The sequence below is a fragment of the Gorilla gorilla genome, chromosome 1 (genome assembly GCF_029281585.2).
Source record: "Gorilla gorilla gorilla isolate KB3781 chromosome 1, NHGRI_mGorGor1-v2.1_pri, whole genome shotgun sequence".
NCBI classification, from domain to species: domain Eukaryota; kingdom Metazoa; phylum Chordata; class Mammalia; order Primates; family Hominidae; genus Gorilla; species Gorilla gorilla.
In genome coordinates, this window is record NC_073224.2 from 98144715 (window position 1) to 98167235 (window position 22521).

General features: G+C 36.9%; 1 protein-coding gene across 1 annotated transcript in view; it reads left to right on the forward strand.

Annotated features, from left to right (window-relative positions):
• Positions 1-22521, forward strand: part of SPTA1 (spectrin alpha, erythrocytic 1) — an 81517-nt gene that overhangs the window by 9829 nt on the left and 49167 nt on the right. Inside the window, 11 exon segments of the mRNA XM_004027048.5 lie at positions 384-538; positions 2003-2138; positions 2248-2349; positions 4474-4611; positions 5232-5342; positions 6898-6975; positions 7121-7276; positions 8620-8824; positions 10181-10362; positions 13921-14164; positions 15457-15579. Of these exon segments, the coding sequence (XP_004027097.5) occupies positions 384-538; positions 2003-2138; positions 2248-2349; positions 4474-4611; positions 5232-5342; positions 6898-6975; positions 7121-7276; positions 8620-8824; positions 10181-10362; positions 13921-14164; positions 15457-15579 (1630 nt within the window).

The following is a 22521-nucleotide window of genomic DNA, read 5'->3' on the forward strand; positions in this document are numbered from 1 at the left end:
TAGAGGGGTGGGGAAGGAAAAACTTAGTTTGGAACCTTGCTGCCGACATTTTCTAGCTGAATGATCTTAAGCAAATAAAATACTTAATCTCTCAGTTTTCGCATAAAAGAAAAATAAGAGTAATTCCTACCTCATGGTATTATTAAATGAATAATATAAAATGAGAACATTCATGTAAAGTACTTAGCATAATGAGAGACTGAAAAGTACTTAGTGAATTGTAATTATCAATATAGTACATTAGTATATTAATAGAAATCTATTCATATGTCTATTTCTAAATTATTATTATTCGTATGATTTTTTATACCTCTCCCACAAAGCTTTGCCAGGGAGAGTCAGAGTACTTGGATTTCCTACTAGGTTTCTTTTTCATCCCGAAGGTGAAGGAGTTATGTGCTAAAGCAGAGAAGCTGACACTTTCCCATCCTTCAGATGCACCTCAGATCCAGGAGATGAAAGAAGATCTGGTCTCCAACTGGGAGCATATTCGTGCCCTGGCCACCAGCAGATATGAAAAACTGCAGGCTACTTATTGGTGGGAAATCCCTCCCCTTTATTGCTCTACCTATCTCTACAGGGCCCAGATGTAATAGCGAGAGAAGAAATAAGAGTAAAGGGAGTCAAATAGCGAGAGAATCAGCTCTCCTGCCTGCTCAGTAGAGACAAAATATTTAAGTTGCCAAAGGAAATCCTTTGTGACTGATATAATATAGTAGCACCCCCTTATCTGTGGTTTCAGTTACCAGCAGTCAACCACAGTTTGAAAATGTTAAATGGAAAATTCCAGTAATAAATAACTTATAAGTTTTAAATTGCTTGTTATTCTAAGAGGCATGATAAAATTTCTGGCTGGTCCACTTTGTCCCACTGGAAGATGAATCATTCCTTTGTCCAGCATATCCTTGCTGTATATCTACTCACTCATTAGTCACTTAGTAGCAATCTAAGTTATGGATTGACTGTCTTAGTATCACAGTGCTTATGTTAAATAATTCTTATTTTATTTAATTGTTCTATTTTATCATTAGTTATTGTTATTAATCTCTTGCTGTACCTAATTTATAAATCAAACTCTATTATAGGCATATAGGTATAAGAAAAAAACATAGTGTATATAGTGTTTGGTACTATCTGCAGTTTCTGGCACCTGCTGGGCATATTGAAATGTATCTCCCACAAATAAAGGGAGACTCCTGTGATCAGTATCACACCTCCACTCATATGCAAATTTCCATCTTCCCCTGCTTGTATTATTGTGGGATGCTATGAAGTGGCTCAAAAAGCTGGAAAAGCAACTGAAGAAACATTTCAAAATTCTGACTCTAGATAAGGAACTGAAAGACATGCAATACAAGCTGAAGAGCATCAAAATGATTTCAGTATTATTTCCTGAATGTGGATTACAAGCTTACAAAAACCCCTAATAATCAGGCATCATTTCAGTATTCATTCTTATGGTTAGTCCTTAAACAACCAGAGGACAGTGCTTGTCATATGGTTGTGATTTCAAAACAAAAGATGAGCATTTAACTTTTTAAAATAGGAAACTGTTTTGCAGCTCTTGTTTCTTATTAACAGGGTTAAAGATGAGCTAGATAGATGAGGAATCCTAATACTAATTCTAGTTCTTCCTTCCCACAAGGTGATTGTTATTTATATAACAACATATATTGTTTATTGGTTGCATTGTGAGCACCTTACTCCATTTTAAGTACCTCTAGGGTAGGGGTGACCTTGAGGTGGTGGAGGTGTAATGCTCATGGGTCACATCCCACAGCAACACACGTACCCTAGAAATATAAAACCTGGGGTGAAGGACTTACAGCCTGCACCACTAATCTCTGACTGTAAATAACAGGAAATAATCAGGAAAAAGGGAACCTAGGATTAGAGTAAGGAGCATCTCACACATCTTACCTCACCCCAAACCTAAATCTTTGTTCAATGTCCTTTCATATCTGGTTTCTCCTTCCTGTCTTTTACCTCACTTTTCCCACAGGTACCATCGATTCTCATCTGACTTTGATGAACTCTCAGGCTGGATGAACGAGAAGACTGCTGCGATCAATGCTGATGAGCTGCCAACAGATGTGGCTGGTGGAGAAGTTCTGCTGGACAGGCATCAGCAGCATAAGGTAGAGAAGAAAGGCTACCCAGTAGGAGGAGGGGGCAGGTTATTTGGCAGAATGCCAGAAATGCCAGGTTTCTTGCTGCATTTTGAGACACTTTGTTTTGTGGCCACAGCATGAGATTGACTCTTACGATGACCGATTTCAATCTGCTGATGAGACTGGTCAAGACCTCCTGAATGCCAATCATGAAGCCTCCGATGAAGTTTGGGAAAAGGTAATCTGGTTTAACAGAGTTTGTCAAATTCCAATTATATTTGTAGTCATTACATAATCTCACAATAATATGATAATCTCTAAATGGGAAAAGAATAGAAGTCATTTAAACGTGTTAATAATATGAATCAAACTTTTACACTGCTTCCTTTCATATACAGTTATCACTTATTATCCATGGGGCATTGGTTCCAGGACCTCCCTCAGGTGCCAAAATCTGCAGATGCTCAAGAAACGGCATAATATTTGCATACGATGCATGTACATTCTCCTGTACACTTTAAATTATCTTCAGATTACTTATAATACTTCATACAATGTAAATGTTATGTAAATAATTGTTATACCGTATTATTTAGGGAATAAGCAAAAAGTCTGTACATGTTCAGTACAAATGGAATTTTTACAAAATATTTTATACCCATGGTTGGTTAAATCTACAGGTGTGGACCTACAGATATGGGGAGTTAACTCTACTGTTTTGCTAAATTGAGTCACTTGAAATTTTCAAGACATGATGTGTGCTTCATCATCTCTGAGCCTTTATTTCATCAACCCTCTGACTTCCACCTAATTTGAAACCTCCATTCCATTTTGCCTCCTGACGTATGTCCAGTTTCGTGACCTTCCCATGCTCATCTCTAGACTGTAAACTCCAGGAGGACTGCACCTTATTCATCTCTGGGTTCCCCACAGTGCCCAGTACAGCATCTGACATGGTTGACATCTGTGCATGTTCTTCTTTCCTCTATACAGTCTCAAATTAAGCTGACATTCCTGCATCTGTGATTTTCAAATTTGCATTAAAAAACAGGACAATCTAGCATTCCACTGAATGAAGAAATCAGTTTTACCATCATCCTAACCTCCTACATCATAGGGCTTCACCTCTGCACCTTGATCCAGGGAGATTTTGCACCAGTGGCAGAGTCTAGGCACACCTTGGAATGATAGTTACAGTAAGATCCGCATGCCTCTTTGCATCTCACTAGATGCCAAGCACAGCCTCTAGCACTGTGCAGTGGATGAGGTTGAGATAACCAAGTTTTGAATTCTCCCAGAACTCTGTGGGGACATTATAATATAGTTTTTTTTTTTTTTTTTTTTAACAAGGCTCTGTCAAAGAAAAAGCAGAACTCAAAGTCCTTAAAAACTTAACAGTTATCCTGGGATTCTGATAGTTTATTCTGCTTTTTTGTTGTTGTTGACAGAGTATCACTCTGTCCCCCAGGCTGGAGTGCAGTGGCCAACCTCAGTTGACTGCAGCCTCTGCTTCCCGAGTTCCAGTGATTCTCCCGCCTCAGCCTCCTGAATAGCTGGGACTAGAGGTGTGCACCACCACATCCGGCTAATTTTTGTATTTTTATTTTATTTTACTTTTTTTTTTGGTAGAAACCGGGTTTCACCGTGTTGGCCAGGCTGGTTTTGAACTCCTGACCTCAAGTGATCCACCCACCTTGGCCTCCCAAAGTGCTGGGATTATGGGCGTGAATCACCACACCTGGCCCTATTCTGCTTTTTTGATGGAGATAATACAGCTGCAGGTGTAACAAGCTGGAAATTCTCGGGCACATGCTTGACCAGAAACAAAGGCTTCTTCAAGTGTTTGAGAATGTCTCTTCTCTCTTTCCCTGATGGTTTTTATTTGTTTTGGGAATAAAATGCAAACTTCTCAGTGTGATGTTTTATGTGCTCTGTGAACTTGGATTTCATCGACTGTCTACACTTTTTTAGACACTGCACTTTTCTCTAGCTCACATTACATTATCTAACAATTATTTGCAGTTCATTTGCTCATGGCATTAAGTCCTGATACCCATTCCCTACCTTTTAAATCTCTGTTTGGTATGAGATTTTCCATGCTTTCCTATACTTCTACTTCCTGGCTCTCTTAATTAGAATTAGTCTTTTTAATTTCCTTATACATGTAGTGTTTTACCTCTTTTATGGAATTTATCCCATTCTTGCTATAGTACAATCATTTGCTTAAATGTTGGAATCTTAAAAACCCATTTGCTGTTTATTTTTGTATCCTTAAACGGCTTTGCATTTATTATATGCTCAGTAAATATAGAATAAAATAAATTAATTATCTTCCATATACATTATCTCCTTCTTTCCAAAGATGGAAATACTTGACAACAACTGGACTGCCCTGCGTGAACTGTGGGACAAGCGTCATCATCAGTATGAGCAGTGCTTGGACTTTCATCTCTTCTACAGAGACAGTGAGCAAGTGGACAGTTGGATGAGTAGACAAGAGGTAACGGGAGGGGTCCATACCATCTCTAGAAGTAATTTATCTCACCCTTCATTTGCCACCATGACTACCATGAGTTCCCTCACAACCACTCCTGTGAGTCAAAGCTTGTCTTGGGAACTAAAGGGTGATCCACAAGAAAAAGAAAAGGTGGGCCCTTTCTATAAGGCTCCTACAATTCCCTCATCAACAAAAGCATATATACTTAAATACATAGCAGAGAGGTTTTAACTACAATTGAAATAAGGCAAAATAAATATCAAATTTGTAAAGGGTCAGGAAGAGAAAACTGATGAGTCAGGCAGAGTACATCAGAGTGGAGGTGAGTAGGCCACTTGAGGCAGTTTTGAGAGCTCAGAATAATGTCTAGACTGGTTGAGGAATTCCATGTGGACAGACCCAGAAACATAGGTGAGAAAATTGTATGAGAGTATCAGGAAGGAGGACTGAAACTCCTGCTGTTTAATTTCTACCATATCATAATCATAATTTCTACCCATAATCAAGGTGTGCTAATTCCCACCTTGTTCCCTCCTGCCTTAGTCCTTGTCTCAGAGATATTCCAAGAGGAATGTTTCTTACCGGTCAGACACAGCTTAGGTGTGTCTTTCTGTCTTCTACAGGCCTTCCTGGAAAACGAGGATCTGGGAAACTCACTGGGCAGTGCAGAAGCCCTTCTTCAGAAGCATGAAGACTTTGAGGAAGCCTTTACTGCCCAGGAAGAGAAGATCACAGTAAGAAATGGGCCCTAGTTTGGGCATTGGCTCCCTCTTTGTATACATAATTTTACACAATACCTGTCCCCAGACAGCATTGCTCCTGTAACTACCAGACATAGCCTGAGGATTATCCACAATCAAGTTGCATCTCTTCTTTCGTTGTTGGTGTGTTTATTTGTGTGTTTTTCAAACTCTTTAATTTTATAAACATAAAATGTTTATATAGTGAGAAAGCCAAAACAATACTAATCTTTAGAAAAAAAGTGAAAATAGCCAGAAAAATACTCATACCAATTTTTATCACACAATTCTTGTTCTACAAAGCATATTTGGAAAGTTTTTCTAGATGGTAGGCCATGTTTTTTTTTTTCTGATGAAGTGTATGATTTTGTTTTATATTTTCTTCAGTGTAAATAGAAATTATTGAATTCTTATTCAGTATAGAATCATTACTTAGAAATTTTATTTTTTTTTCATTTCTTCCTCTCTAGCAATATCTTAATATAATTTTCTCTTCCTTGGTAACATCTAGATATCTAAGTACTGTCTACTCTTTTCCTTTACAGCATATTTTTCCTTTATAGTATATCTTTATCTCTGTTTTTCATCAAATACGACTACAGAGTTTTCCTGTGAGCCTTAAGTTACAATGTCCCAGAAAGCTGGTGAATGTAAAGGCAGGACTCAGAGAAGTGAAAGGAAGACTTCATGGGTCCAATACATTGTATGTCTCTGGCTGTTCCTAGGATGATGCTGACTTTAACACCACCCTTGCCACATGCACATACATACCACTACCTCCACCACCAGCAGCAGCAACAACAAAAATAACAGGCAAATTCCTAGTCTTCTCTGTTAATCTTAAATCAATATGGTGAAGAGGTGGAAGTCCAATTAATATCAAGTCCCTCATTAATTGATATGTGTGTCCTTTCTGTTGATTCTCATTGGTCAAAGCTAACAGTGTAAAATAATTTATTGTTTATAAAGTGTTATCATTTATTTTAGATCATTTTCTTATTCCAATCAATTAATTCTGAGCTCTAGCAATTTGGGGATTTCTGGTTAAACAAGGGTGAAAACTTACCTCTATAATTTCTGACTCTTCTCCTATGTAACTGGAGATAGAGATAGAGATATAGCTAGAGCTAGAGATAGAAGGAGATAGAGATAGAGGTAGAGATGAGATAGAGATAGAGATATATTTGAGAGATGAATACATGGATAGATAGATGGATGGACAACTGGCCATGGACATGGCTATATCATTGGTAGTGCTTCCCCTTGAAGACAAGAATAAATCAATCATCTCATAGCGACATCTGCATTCATTTACTGTAACCTGTATTTAAAAAATATTGTGGTACAGAGAATGTAATTGACATGCCCTGAGGTATATATTTTGAAATACAATTTATAACAGAAACCTGAATAAGGACTTACATCTGCTGGCCTTCAAACTTCTCCTCCCACATTGCTGTTCTTCATCTTTAAACAGCTACCCAAAGTGTGGCCACTTACTCAGTGGTCACTGAAGGAAAAACATTCATTTTTACTTTTATTTTTTCAGACTGTAGACAAGACTGCAACCAAATTGATTGGTGATGACCATTATGATTCAGAGAACATCAAGGCTATCCGTGACGGGGTATGTCCAAGGGCCTAGAGCTTCTGTGTGCCTACGCACTAGAATCAAGAAGAGTTTTGGTGGGCATGGTGACCAGGGTGGTCAGCGAATCTCACGTGTCCATATTTGGTTGTGCTGACAGTAAGTTTACTCATGGTTTTTGCAGCTGTTAGCCCGGCGGGATGCCCTACGTGAAAAGGCTGCCACTAGACGTAGATTGCTGAAGGAGTCATTGCTTCTGCAAAAACTGTATGAGGACTCAGATGACCTAAAGAACTGGATCAACAAGAAGAAAAAGTTGGCAGATGATGAAGATTACAAGGTAGGCAGAGTTTTCAGGAGCTAGTTGTAGTTATCAGGAGTTCCTTTCATTGGAAGTACAGTCTTGGAGTAAAATGAACTTTAGCGTTCAGCTGGTGATCCTCATTTTATAGATGACAAAACAGAGGCTCAGAAAAGGGCAATGACTCCCTGAAGGCTATTTATACAGTTAAATATCAAGGATCTAGATTTTGGTTTTCCTGTATTCTGATGTTCTTCACCTCTTTCCTCTGGCACAATTTCTGGTGATTCTTAGCCAAATGGGGGAAGGTAGGGAATGTTCCTTATTGAGCTGCTTATTGACCTTTTCTCACCTTTTCTGCTCCCCTCTGCATCCCTATAGTAGGTAAATGTTGTGTCTAATCCCACCAATACATTTAAAGTTTGTGAAAACTACTAGGAACTCAAAAGTAACCTAAATATTTGGTATAATATAAACTTATAAAATTTTGTAGCTGGAAGAGAACAGCCCCTTATTTTATAGTTAAAGAAACCAGGATCTAAGTTGAGAAGTGAGTTGCCCAAAGTTATGCAGTTATTTAGAAGGTAGTTTAATAAAAAGTTAGAAGCATGAACTCTGGAGCAGGTAAACCTGGGCTTGAATTTTTGCTTTAGTTTGTTTATGGAAATTCCTGAATTATCTCTGTGCCATAGATTCCTCTTCCTTAGGGTTGTACTAACACATATATTGCACTCAAAAATGTTATATAATATAAACTATTATGTACACACTTGTATGTTTACAAACCTTCACATTTACCATCAGAATGAGAATTAGGCTTTTGATTTCTAGGCCGGTATCTATTGAAAGTATTTATTTTCCTGATATTATTCAGTTTTAAATGTATACTTCTGATCGTTTTGTTCTTATATCTTGATAGAGCTATGAACATCTTATCCTTGCATTTCATTTTGTGAAGCTTGTTCATATGTGTTTGCATTCACTAGATGAGTTATAGCTCCACTATATGTTTAATAAACAGATCTCTATATGGGTCAAATGGATGGAAGGTTCATGTATGCGGTGAGGAATGCAAGATAATTTTCACCTTTCATCACAGCTCTGATTGTTAGTACTTGAATGGGGTGTCATATTCAAAATGATCTTCAAGCCATGTCTAAGTCCAGCAAAAAAAATTGCCAGCTTAGTTTGCCATGTCTGCCACATGTAGAAAGAGGGATTCATTGCATGAATTTCTCAAACGTTGGACTGGGAAAGTTCCCCCTTTTATCTTCTTGTTAGCATCGTTCGTTAGATTTATAGTGAGAAGTAACCTCTTATTCTCAAAATTTCTGTCCCTCATTCTTCAAGTAATGTTTTTTTTTTTTTTCATCTTATCTCAGGACATACAGAACTTGAAGAGTAGGGTTCAAAAGCAGCAAGTCTTTGAAAAGGAGTTGGAAGTTAATAAGACCCTGCTGGAAAACATACAGAAAACTGGCCAAGAGATGATTGAGCATGGTCACTATGCCTCTGACAATGTGACCACTCGTCTGAGTGAAGTTGCCAGCCTCTGGAAGGAGTTGATGGAGGCTACAGAACAGAAAGGTAAAAAGCAGAGGTTTTGGTGAAAGGTCATTTTCTAAATTCTGAAATCTACTACATTTATCTTTACCACTGTAAATTTATCTGGTGGCCTCTATGAGAAGGCATACTACTCATTTGCTTCCATGTGTCTTTCTTTTATTGGTAAAATTTTAAAAATCCAACCTGAATTTATAACACTATATATTAACACAATTTTATGTTTCCTTCAAGTGTGTAGGGTTTTCAAAAAAATTTTTTTTGGCAGTGGCAGGTGAGCTGAAATTGCTTTTGTTTTCCTCACTTTTTTCCTTTGTTGTTTTTCTTTCCCTTGAACAAGTATTTTTGAACCATGAGTTTTACATATTTTGGTTCTATAAGCTAGACAAGATATTATGACTCATTACACATTAAAAGATTGTTGATGTCACACGTGGTTTTCCTACATTTTATTCTTACAGAGACTGATGACTTATTGATCTTTTAAAATCTATTTGAAAGTGTTTAGGCTTGCTATAAGCTCTTAAAACAATCTCACATGTCTTCTTGGAGAGTCTTCACTTATATTTTACCCTTTACTTTGGAAAATTAATCAATTTTTAGTAATTAACACAAATAATGAGTTTTCTATTCATGTGCCCCTTGTTATAAACATCATCTATAAACATAACTTTTCCTTGATTACAGAATAAATATGTCATACTGATTTTTTTTGGATACCATCCTTATTTTTGGTTTAGAGAAACAAAATCAAACTTGGTATGACAATATATCACTGCTACTGTTCACCATCAGGAGACACAGCAATTCCTTTGCAGAAATAATGCAAATAATTGCAATAAGATAATAGTACAGAATCGATCTGAGCAGAGTGTGAATGAAGACATTTTCTGGAAGATAAAATTGTGGGGAACAGTTGGTGATGAAAGACAGGCACTAAGTGGGGAAAGCGAAGTTCAGTGAAATAATTTTATAAAAAGAAACTTACAAATTTCAAACTGAACCAACCTCATTATGCTTCTCCTAGAAAATAGAGTGTTTGAATTTGAATTTCCTTGAAAAAGAGGTCTGGATAGAGAGTAAAAATCACATAAGGAAACACCCAAGATGGTTAAAATCTGACACAGCAGAACTATATCTTATCAGGCAATATAACTTCTTATTTATTTTTGCTTTGAGAACATCACTATATTCAGAAACAAATATTATCAGAATTCTACAAATTTAAGATGACTTTTTGTGAGACACGTGAGACAGTTATATTTCCCTCTTTGCAATATTAAAATACTGTATTGATCCTTCAATTGGAGGAAGGTATATTATAGTGTAAAGAGGAATAGTTACGGTACCTAATGTCTTCTACCTTATGTCTTCTCCCAGGGACCCAGTTGCATGAGGCCAACCAGCTGCTGCAATTTGAAAATAATGCAGAAGATTTGCAGCGCTGGCTGGAGGATGTTGAGTGGCAAGTCACCTCTGAGGATTATGGGAAAGGCCTGGCCGATGTACAGAATCGACTCAGGAAACACGGCCTCCTGGAGTCGGCTGTGGCTGCTCGTCAGGTTTGTTGTTAGCTCTTTGGCCAGCCATAAGCAATGGGTGTATATGCTCTGAGCACACTCGTTATTAAGTAATAAGTAATTATTACTTATTAATTACTAATAAGTAATTACTACTTATTAATTACTAATAAGTAATTACTACTTATTAATTACTAATAAGTAATTACTACTTATTAATTACTAATAAGTAATTATTACTTATTAATTACTAATAAGTAATTATTACTTATTAATTACTAATAAGTAATTATTACTTATGAATACATAATTATTACTTATTAATTACTTAATAAGTAATAAGCAATGGGTGTATATGCTCTGAGCACACTGATTATTAAGTAATAAGTAATTATTACTTAATAAGTAATTATTATTATTCAGAGAGCAAAAGAGCAAAGAACCAAAGGTAAAAATTCGAAATTTTTAGTAAACCAACTGCCTTTTCCCAAAATCTTCTCCAATCTAGCCAGGGGTGCTGGGTGCTCAGTGTCTTTGGTCAGAACCTCATGGTTAGTGTAAGGCTTTATTGACTTTTCTAAACATAAACTCTTCTCTCAATCTAGAAATCTGGGTTGTATATACATCCTTGTGGCTTACTAGTTATGTGATCTTTGATAGGTCATTTCACTTTTTGCATCTCCGTATCTTCACTATCCTCACCTATAAAATAAGGGGTTGGGATAAAGTTGTCTTTTCCTGTTCAGGTATTCTGTGATTCAAAGCTTAAAAATATTTTAAATCCTACATTTTTTTAAAATAAGGAAAATTGAAACCAATAGAAGTAAAGTGACTTTCCCAATGTGACAGCGAAAATTAACAACAGAGCCAGAACAATGAACTGATGTCAAGGTTTCTAGTTTCAGAGATATTTTCTCCAACATCATAACAGACTCTTATTTAAAATGAATTTATTCCAAAAGTTCCTAGGTTGTGGATATTCTATGTGAGGTTTGGGAGATTTCAATGGAAATCCACTTCCAGCCATTCAATTTCTCATCCCAGGAATCCTAGCTTGTATTTAAAAATGATTCCACCATTCCCTAGAAGATCCCACTAATCTGCCTTTTAAAAATACACTTTCATGATGCCTACTCTATGGTCACTCGAGTTAAATGGAAAGAAACAGAAGAATCTACAGAAAACAAGAAAAAAGTCATTTGTATACCTTTAGAGATGGCTCTCTGGGGCTTTAAGTAAGGTAAAAGACTGGAGTAGGAAAAATCATACAAATATAGCTCTGAAATCTACCCGGAGAGCAGAGTTTCAAAGGATGGAAGGGTATAATTTGTTTAATTTTTTGTTGTTGTTTAAAAGCAAACAAAAAAGGACATCTTGAAGAAGATAAACTTTATGTGTAAGAGCTTGAGAAATAGGAGTGTGTGACACCATTTGGGAAAGTTAGGGTGGCTGGTCACCAGGAATTGGAACTCCTAATGTGGGTAGAGGCAAAGAAATAATACTTGCAAAGGAAATTTTAGATATAGAATGTTAAAGTTGAAAAAGATCTTCAATATCTTCTAGCCCAAAATTTTCATTATATAGTTTAAGAAACTAAGATCAAAACAGGTGACAGAACTTTCCCTAAGATCAAATGGCAATGGACTGGCAGCCAAGTATATGAGCCAGATATCCTCTCTCCCTCGCCTGGTGCATCCTGCACTACGTTAGAGGTTTTCAAAGAGCACAGCGGATCTATAGTGATGATGATAATGATTATGTTTGAAAATCCTTCCATTATGTTCTGATTTACAAAAATGTCCTAAGAAATGAGAACAGTTGTCTACTGAGGGATTTTAGTTTTATTTCCTTATAAGTTATCTGATTTTTGGTTTTAATTTATTTTACTTTAAGTTCTGGGATACATGTGCAAAAAGTGCAGGTTTGTTACATAAGTTTACATGTACCGTGGTGGTTTGCTGCACCTATCAACCTGTCATCTACATTTTAAGCCCTGCATGCAGTGGGTATTTAAGTCCTCGACAGGCCCTGGTGTGTGATGTTCCCCTCCCTGTGTCCATGGGTTCTCATTGTTCAACTCCTACTTATGAGGGAGAACATGCGGTGTTTGGTTTTCCATTCCTGTGTTAGTCTGCTGAGAATGATGGCTTCCAGCTTCATCTATGTCCCTGCAAAGGACATGAACTCATTCTTTTTTATGGCTGCATAGTATTCTATATTGTATATGTGCCACATTTTCTTTATCCAATCTATCATAGATGGGCATCTGAGCTGCTTTTAAGTCTTTGCTATTGTAAATAGTGCTACAGTAAACATACATGTGCATGTGTCTTTATAGTAGAATGATTTATAATCCTTTGGGTATATACCCCGTAATGGGATTGCTGGGTCAAATGATATGTCTGGTTCTAGATCCTTGAGGAATCACCAAACTGTCTTCCACAATGGTTGAACTAATTTACACTCCTACCCACAGAGTAAAAGTGTAAGGCCTCTAATTTTTTATGGAGAAGTGAGTATGTGCTTTAAGAAGTTACTGATAGTCCATATTTTTAAACTTTTTTCCAAATTGAGGAGCCATAGATAAAATCCTTTATAGATTGAGCACTGAATGGCAAAATAGCAAAAATAAAACAAAGTGCCAGATGTTTCTCTGTTCTTGAAGAACTTCTTTTTTTATTATTATACTGTAAGTTCTGGGATACATGTGCAGAATGTGCAGGTTTGTTACATAGGCATACATATGCCATGGTAGTTTGCTGTACCCATCAACCTGTCATCTAGGTTTTAAGCCCTGCATGCATTAGGTATTTGTCCTAATGCTACGTCTCACTTGCTTATGTGCCACTCTTATACCCAATGAACAAACGAGAAAAACAAGCAAATAAAAATCCTGGGTACTGTGTCTGCCAGGCCAGGTATAGTTTACCTCACTAATAAAAATGTAGTGTACCTATTGTATCTATTTCACCTTATAGGTATATGACTAAAATTTGATTTCTAGGAAGAGCCTTCAAAATCCTGTTTCTGCATCCCTCCTTTCTCAGATATGGCTCAAAGGAGGACAACTAGCTGGTGGCAAGGCACTCCCTTAAATTTATCTTTCTGAGCTTCTGACAATTTTTTATAACATCACGTTTCATCTCATAGGTATTGTTTCTGCTATGCAACAAACTTAAGCCTGAGAAGTTTCCATTTATTTGCAGTTATAGCTCATTTTAAAGAGAGAGAAAGAATACAGAAGGTGAACTGAGATAGAAAAACACTTCCAGTTTTTTCCTTGAGGCCCAGTTTATCAATACTCTTAAACAATCAAACTCTGCAATTCTAATTTTTCTGATTTCCTTGAAGCATTCTATAAATATTTTGATGTTTCTAAAATATGTTTTGAGAACTACTTTCGTGTGAATAGCCCTCACCTGATGTGGTGGTCCCCAGTGTAGCAACCCCTCCAACTCCATTTCACTGATTTAATTAGAGATCAGAACACAATGCATATGGGAACTGATTTTCCCATGACCCCGTTTCCACCATGACAAACTCCTATTACTTCCTACTAAATGATGGGATTTCTTCGCATTCATTCTATTTCTCCCTTAGGATCAGGTGGATATCCTTACAGACTTGGCTGCATATTTTGAAGAAATAGGCCATCCTGATTCTAAGGATATAAGGGCAAGGCAAGAGTCCTTGGTATGCCGATTTGAAGCTCTGAAAGAGCCACTGGCCACCCGAAAGAAGAAGCTCTTAGACCTTCTCCATCTGCAGATGATTTGTAGAGACACAGAGGATGAGGAGGCCTGGATCCAAGAGACTGAACCCTCAGCTACTTCCAGCTACCTTGGTTAGTACAGCCTGAGCAGGCTGAGCCACTAGGAAAGGACCAAGGTCTATAGATTGAGAGAGATCTGGGGTACAGTAGTTGGAGTCTAGAAGGCTTGCTCTTAGCTGTTTCTTCTCACACTCATGAAAATTTGTCCAGTCCTTCATAAAAAGATTTTTAAAAATTATACTAAAAAATTACACCTCCTAAAACTGGACATGAGCAATGCCATGAATTTAGGGCCTCTGGGAAGAGCTAGAGTGCTCAGCATTTTGTTGCTTGCTCTAAAACTGTGAAGGTCTTTGAACAGTCATGGTTAATGTCTGAGATACTAAGTGTTTGTGTTTAGGTTGTAGCTGGCCCCTTCTTATAAATTATACGAGATTTTTCTTCTGACAATAGCAGGGGTAAAGTAGCAGATAAAGCACATATTGTCCTTTCCTTCAGAAGCTGCTAGTTCACCAGTGTCAAAGCCAGTACACTTATACTGAGGCAGAGAAAAAGGTGTACACAAATACAGTGCAACTTAGTATGCATATTTCAGAAACATCTATGAAAGACTGGACAATGAGGACAATGAAAGGGTTAGTCTGGGAAAACTTCCTGGAAGATAAAAGCCTGAGGCTTATTGGAAAGGCATAGAAAGTTTCTAGAGAGTATATTTTGAATGGGAAGTAGTAAGAAAGAAAGTTTAGAGGGAAAAGAGATAAAGCATGGTTAGGATACAGGGAGGATAAAGCAGACAGCAGGATTTCGGGATCTTAGAAGATGAAGGAAATTCACAGTAAGCAGTATTTATTGTTTGCTTGTAATGCTATTCAATCAATGAGGCACTTTTTGTAAGTTATTTCTAATGATTACAAATAGATCTTCAAACCAGTTACACTGTGCCTTTTTCATGATGAGAAAAATTGGGCATAGAAGATTTAAAAACTTTCTGAAGTCCATAGAAATTAGCAAGTAGAAGTTCCTTCCTTGTACATCACAATATGCTGAAAGAGAGTTGTGTGCATAATATTGGACATTTGAACTAAGAAGTTACTTGCCTTCGTACCTATCTTTCAACAAAAATAGTGATGTTTTCATTATCTCATGTATAACAGTGAATTGCAATTTATTAATAAAAAGAGGCCAGGGGAAGAACAAAGATAAGTAGAGTGAATTCAGACAGATGATATAAATTTAAAGGATCTTACTCAATGGTTAGAACTTCAAAGGGAAGAACCTGTGGGTCCAAGAGTTCTAAAAAAGTGAGGTATGCTACTTCCATACACCAGGATAATCCGAAACTTTGAAATTCCTTTCCTCTGCAGGAAAGGACCTGATTGCTTCCAAAAAGCTTCTGAATAGGCACAGAGTCATCCTGGAGAACATTGCCAGCCATGAACCACGCATTCAAGAGATAACAGAAAGGGGAAACAAAATGGTAGAGGAAGGTATGTATGATTGAGATTCAGTTGGACAAAACATCACCAGGCCAGACCTCTGGGAAGAAGTTTGTACTATCCTAGGGTTTCAAGGGAATTTAAAAATATCTGACTCATTTTCCCACTTAATGGTCTTTTGGCATTTCTGACAAATGGGCATATGGTTTTGTTTGTATATTTCAATAACAGGAATATTCCAATCCTGTGAACCACTATTTGTTTGTAAAACAAAAATTATTAAAGTAAAATGTCTTTATCCTAATCATTAATATGCTTCTCTGTAGAAGTTCCAGAATTCAGAATCTAATTTACAAAGCCCTATGAATTAAATCAGGTCTCTTTTCCATATGGGAGCTTCCAGATCTGTGAAGGCAGATCTTAGTTATGCAGTATTGAACTATTTTTATAGTAAACTGTTCCATTTCTTTAGCTTCTCACTTCATATAGTTTCAATACCTCTGTTCATTCTTTTCATCCAATTCAGAAATTCCTGATGCTTAAGTATGATGTTCAGTTCTGAACATCATAAGCCAGGTATGGTATAAGCAGTGCAGATTACATTGGGATTTTCCCTCTGTTGATTGAAGAATCAGTTGGTGCCAACCAGTATCTAGTTTTCAAAAGTATAGGTTAAAATTCAGTTTGCTGAGCAAAACTTTAGATCCCAACTGAGTGATTCAAACCAACAACTGTAGAAATTCGCCCGTTTTTTAAATCTTCAACTATACTTGTAGATTTTGTCTTCTTCTCTTTTCAGTTCTATCAGTTTTTGTTTCATATATTTTGAAGCTCTGTTATTACATGCATATATATTTAGTATTGTTATGTCTTTTTGATGAAGTTAAATCTTCACATTACGAAATATCAATCTTTATCCCTGGTGAAATTCTTTGTTCTGAAGCCTTTAGTAAACTTTAATAAAAGCCACATGAGCTATCTTTAGATTAGTTTTTGCAAGGTGTATATTTCTCCATCTTTTTGCTTGCACTCTGTTTCTTATATTTAAAGTGGGATTCTTATAAATAGCGTATAATCAGGCCTTGTTTTTATTCTATTCAATCTGGTAATTTTTCTTTTTTAATTGTGATATTTAGACAATTTACACTTAGTGCAATCATCAATATTGTTTATTTTAAATCTGGCAAGTTGCTATATTTTTTCTTTTTATCTATCACTTTATGTCTCCTTTAGATCAATTTTGCATTTATTGTGATTCCATCTTATCTTCAAATTGGCCTATTAGCTACAATTGCTGTTTTGTGTTTTGTGTGTGTATGTTTATTACAGCGCAGTGATTTTGCCACTGTGATTTGGAGTCCTTTTAGGGTCTCTGACACACTTTTAGTGGATTCACAAAGTTAAAATATTTTCATAATAATGCTAAGACTATTATTTTCTTTTACAGACTTATTCTTTTATAAGCATAGAATGGAGTTTCCCAGAGCCTAGAGATGGGTGATGATGTCACTGTTCTGTCTAATGGAGTATATACTTGTACATTCTTTTCTTTCAAAGCTTCTTGTTTTGATTTCTTATATGGGAACTATTAATCAGTCTAACTATATAAGCAAAAGATATTTTGCATTCTTAATAATTTTTAAAATTGTAAAGGGATCCCAAAAGCACAAATTTGAGAGCCACTATTCCAGGAGTTAAAATATAGATTTTTTAATCTATCATAGTCTAATTTCAAATAATATTATGCATTTCATGTTTAATATAAGATTCTTAAATTGATACTTCCGTTTGTTTTCACCCTTGTGCTATTGGTGTCACATATTTTAAATTTTTACATGTTATAAACCCTATAATTCAACATCATTATCTTTGCTTTGGTAGTCAACCGGTTTTGAATGAGATTATTAAATGAGAAAAAAATTCACCCTCATAGTTCCCATTTCCAGTATTCTTCATTTCTTTCTTTAGGTTAATATTTTCATTTGTATTATTTTTCTTCTGCTTGAAGAACTTCATCTAACATTCCTTATATTGCAGGTCTTCTATCCATAAATTCTCTAGACTTTTGTTCATCTAAAGGTCTTCATTCTACCTTCCTTTTTGAAATATATTTTCACTACATATAAAATTCTCAGTTGACAACTTCTTTCTTCCAGTATTTTAAAGATGTGCTGCCTTGTCTTCTGACTTTGCAAGCTTCTGATAAGAAGTCTGCTGTCCTCATGATCTTTGCTCCTCTGTATGTAATATGTCTTTTTTCCCCCTCTAACTGTTTTAAAGCTTTTCTCTTTATCACTGGTATTAAACAATTTGATTATGCTATAACTTGATGGAGTTTTCCTTGTTTCCTCAGCTTGGTGATTGTTGAGCTCCTTGGATCTGTTTTGTTATGGTACTCCTGGGGCAGGGTTTATTCGGGGACTGATTTAGAGATGAAAGTAATATTGAGATATGTTACTCTTCTGAGGACCGTATCTCATGTATTACAATATTTTTCCACTTTGATGGGTGGAATGTTAACTATTTTCATTCTTTTTTTTTTTTTATTATACTTTAAGTTTTAGGGTACATGTGCACAATGTGCAGGTTAGTTACATATGTATACATGTGCCATGCTGGTGCGCTGCACCCACTAACTCGTCATCTAGCATTAGGTATATCTCCCAATGCTATCCCTCCCCCCTCCCCCCACCCCACCACAGTCCCCACAGTGTGATATTCCCCTTCCTGTGTCCATGTGATCTCATTGTTAAATTCCCACCTATGAGTGAGAATATGCGGTGTTTGGTTTTTTTGTTCTTGCGATAGTTTACTGAGAATGATGGCTTCCAATTTCATCCATGTCCCTACAAAGGACATGAACTCATCATTTTTTATGGCTGCATAGTATTCCATGGTGTATATGTGCCACATTTTCTTAATCCAGTCTATCATTGTTGGACATTTGGGTTGGTTCCAAGTCTTTGCTATTGTGAATAATGCCGCAATAAACATACGTGTGCATGTGTCTTTATAGCAGCATGATTTATAGTCCTTTGGGTATATACTCAGTAATGGGATGGCTGGGTCAAATGGTATTTCTAGTTCTAGATCCCTGAGGAATCGTCACACTGACTTCCACAATGGTTGAACTAGTTTACAGTCCCACCAACAGTGTAAAAGTGTTCCTATTTCTCCACATCCTCTCCAGCACCTGTTGTTTCCTGACTTTTTAATGATTGCCATACTAACTGGTGTGAGATGATATCTCATAGTGGTTTTGATTTGCATTTCTCTGATGGCCAGTGATGATGAGCATTTTTTCATGTGTTTTTTGGCTGCATAAATGTCTTCTTTTGAGAAGTGTCTGTTCATGTCCTTCGCCCACTTTTTGATGGGGTTGTTTGTTTTTTTCTTGTAAATTTGTTTGAGTTCATTGTAGATTCTGGATATTAGCCCTTTGTCAGATGAGTAGGTTGCGAAAATTTTCTCCCATGTTGTAGGTTGCCTGCTCACTCTGATGGTAGTTTCTTTTGCTGTGCAGAAGCTCTTTAGTTTAATTAGATCCCATTTGTCAATTTTGGCTTTTGTTGCCATTGCATTTGGTGTTTTGGACATGAAGTCCTTGCCCACGCCTATGTCCTGAATGGTAATGCCTAGGTTTTCTTCTAGGGTTTTTATGGTTTTAGGTCTAACGTTTAAATCTTTAATCCATCTTGAATTGATTTTTGTATAAGGTGTAAGGAAGGGATCCAGTTTCAGCTTTCTACATATGGCTAGCCAGTTTTCCCAGCACCATTTATTAAATAGGGAATCCTTTCCCCATTGCTTGTTTTTCTCAGGTTTGTCAAAGATCAGATAGTTGTAGGTATGCGGCGTTATTTCTGAGGGCTCTGTTCTGTTCCATTGATCTATATCTCTGTTTTGGTACCAGTGCCATGCTGTTTTTGTTACTGTAGCCTTGTAGTATAGTTTGAAGTCAGGTAGTGCGATGCCTCCAGCTTTGTTCTTTTGGCTTAGGATTGACTTGGCAATGCGGGCTCTTTTTTGGTTCCATATGAACTTTAAAGTAGTTTTTTCCAATTCTGTGAAGAAAGTCATTGGTAGCTTGATGGGGATGGCATTGAATCTGTAAATTACCTTGGGCAGTATGGCCATTTTCACGATATTGATTCTTCCTACCCATGAGCATGGAATGTTCTTCCATTTGTTTGTATCCTCTTTTATTTCCTTGAGCAGTGGTTTGTAGTTCTCCTTGAAGAGGTCCTTCACATCCCTTGTAAGTTGTATTCCTAGGTGTTTTATTCTCTTTGAAGCAATTGTGAATGGGAGTTCACTCATGATTTGGCTCTCTGTTTGTCTGTTGTTGGTGTATAAGAATGCTTGTGATTTTTGTACATTGATTTTGTATCCTGAGACTTTGCTGAAGTTGCTTATCAGCTTAAGGAGATTTTGGGCTGAGACAATGGGGTTTTCTAGATAAACAATCATGTCGTCTGCAAACAGGGACAATTTGACTTCCTCTTTTCCTAATTGAATACCCTTTATTTCCTTCTCCTGCCTGATTGCCCTGGCCAGAACTTCCAACACTATGTTGAATAGGAGTGGTGAGAGAGGGCATCCCTGTCTTGTGCCAGTTTTCAAAGGGAATGCTTCCAGTTTTTGCCCATTCAGTATGATATTGGCTGTGGGTTTGTCATAGATAGCTCTTATTATTTTGAAATACGTCCCATCAATACCTAATTTATTGAGAGTTTTTAGCATGAAGGGTTGTTGAATTTTGTCAAAGGCCTTTTCTGCATCTATTGAGATAATCATGTGGTTTTTGTCTTTGGCTCTGTTTATATGCTGGATTATGTTTATTGATTTGCGTATATTGAACCAGCCTTGCATCCCAGGGATGAAGCCCACTTGATCATGGTGGATAAGCTTTTTGATGTGCTGCTGGATTCGGTTTGCCAGTATTTTATTGAGGATTTGTGCATCAATGTTCATCAAGGATATTGGTCTAAAATTCTCTTTTTTGGTTGTGTCTCTGCCCGGCTTTGGTATCAGAATGATGCTGGCCTCATAAAATGAGTTAGGGAGGATTCCCTCTTTTTCTATTGATTGGAATAGTTTCAGAAGGAATGGTACCAGTTCCTCCTTGTACCTCTAGTAGAATTCGGCTGTGAATCCATCTGGTCCTGGACTCTTTTTGGTTGGTAAACTATTGATTATTGCCACAATTTCAGCTCCTGTTATTGGTCTATTCAGAGATTCAACTTCTTCCTGGTTTAGTCTTGGGAGAGTGTATGTGTCAAGGAATTTATCCATTTCTTCTAGATTTTCTAGTTTATTTGCGTAGAGGTGTTTGTAGTATTCTCTGATGGTAGTTTGTATTTCTGTGGGATCGGTGGTGATATCCCCTTTATCATTTTTTATTGTGTCTATTTGATTCTTCTTTTTTTCTTTATTAGTCTTGCTAGCGGTCTATCAATTTTGTTGATCCTTTCAAAAAACCAGCTCCTGGATTCATTGATTTTTTGAAGGGTTTTTTGTGTCTCTATTTCCTTCAGTTCTGCTCTGATTTTAGTTATTTCTTGCCTTCTGCTAGCTTTTGAATGTGTTTGCTCTTGCTTTTCTAGTTCTTTTAATTGTGATGTTAGGGTATCAATTTTGGATCTTTCCTGCTTTCTCTTGTGGGCATTTAGTGCTATAAATTTTCCTCTACACACTGCTTTGAATGCATCCCAGAGATTCTGGTATGTTGTGTCTTTGTTCTCGTTGGTTTCAAAGAACATCTTTATTTCTGCCTTCATTTCGTTATGTACCCAGTAGTCATTCAGGAGCAGGTTGTTCAGTTTCCATGTAGTTGAGCGGCTTTGAGTGAGATTTTTAATCCTGAGTTCTAGTTTGATTGCACTGTGGTCTGAGAGATAGTTTGTTATAATTTCTGTTCTTTTACATTTGCTGAGGAGAGCTTTACTTCCAACTATGTGGTCAATTTTGGAATAGGTGTGGTGTGGTGCTGAAAAAAATGTATATTCTGTTGATTTGGAGTGGAGAGTTCTGTAGATGTCTATTAGGTCCGCTTGGTGCAGAGCTGAGTTCAATTCCTGGGTATCCTTGTTGACTTTCTGTCTCATTGATCTGTCTAATGTTGACAGTGGGGTGTTAAAGTCTCCCATTATTAATGTGTGGGAGTCTAAGTCTCTTTGTAGGTCACTCAGGACTTGCTTTATGAATCTGGGTGCTCCTGTATTGGGTGCATATATATTTAGGATAGTTAGCTCCTCTTGTTGAATTGATCCCTTTACCATTATGTAATGGCCTTCTTTGTCTCTTTTGATCTTTGTTGGTTTAAAGTCTGTTTTGTCAGAGACTAGGATTGCAATCCCTGCCTTTTTTTGTTTTCCGTTTGCTTGGTAGATCTTCCTCCATCCTTTTATTTTGAGCCTATATGTGTCTCTGCACGTGAGATGGGTTTCCTGAATACAGCACACTGATGGGTCTTGACTCTTTATCCAACTTGCCAGTCTGTGTCTTTTAATTGGAGAATTTAGTCCATTTACATTTAAAGTTAATATTGTTATGTGTGAATTTGATCCTGTCATTATGATGTTAGCTGGTGATTTTGCTCATTAGTTGATGCAGTTTCTTCCTAGTCTCGATGGTCTTTACATTTTGGCATGATTTTGCAGCGGCTGGTACCGGTTGTTCCTTTCCATGTTTAGCGCTTCCTTCAGGAGCTCTTTTAGGGCATGCCTGGTGGTGACAAAATCTCTCAGCATTTGCTTGTCTGTAAAGTATTTTATTCCTCCTTCACTTATGAAGCTTAGTTTGGCTGGATATGAAATTCTGGGTTGAAAATTCTTTTCTTTAAGAATGTTGAATATTGGCCCCCACTCTCTTCTGGCTTGTAGGGTTTCTGCCGAGAAATCCGCTGTTAGTCTGATGGGCTTCCCTTTGAGGGTAACCCGACCTTTCTCTCTGGCTGCCCTTAACATTTTTTCCTTCATTTCAACTTTGGTG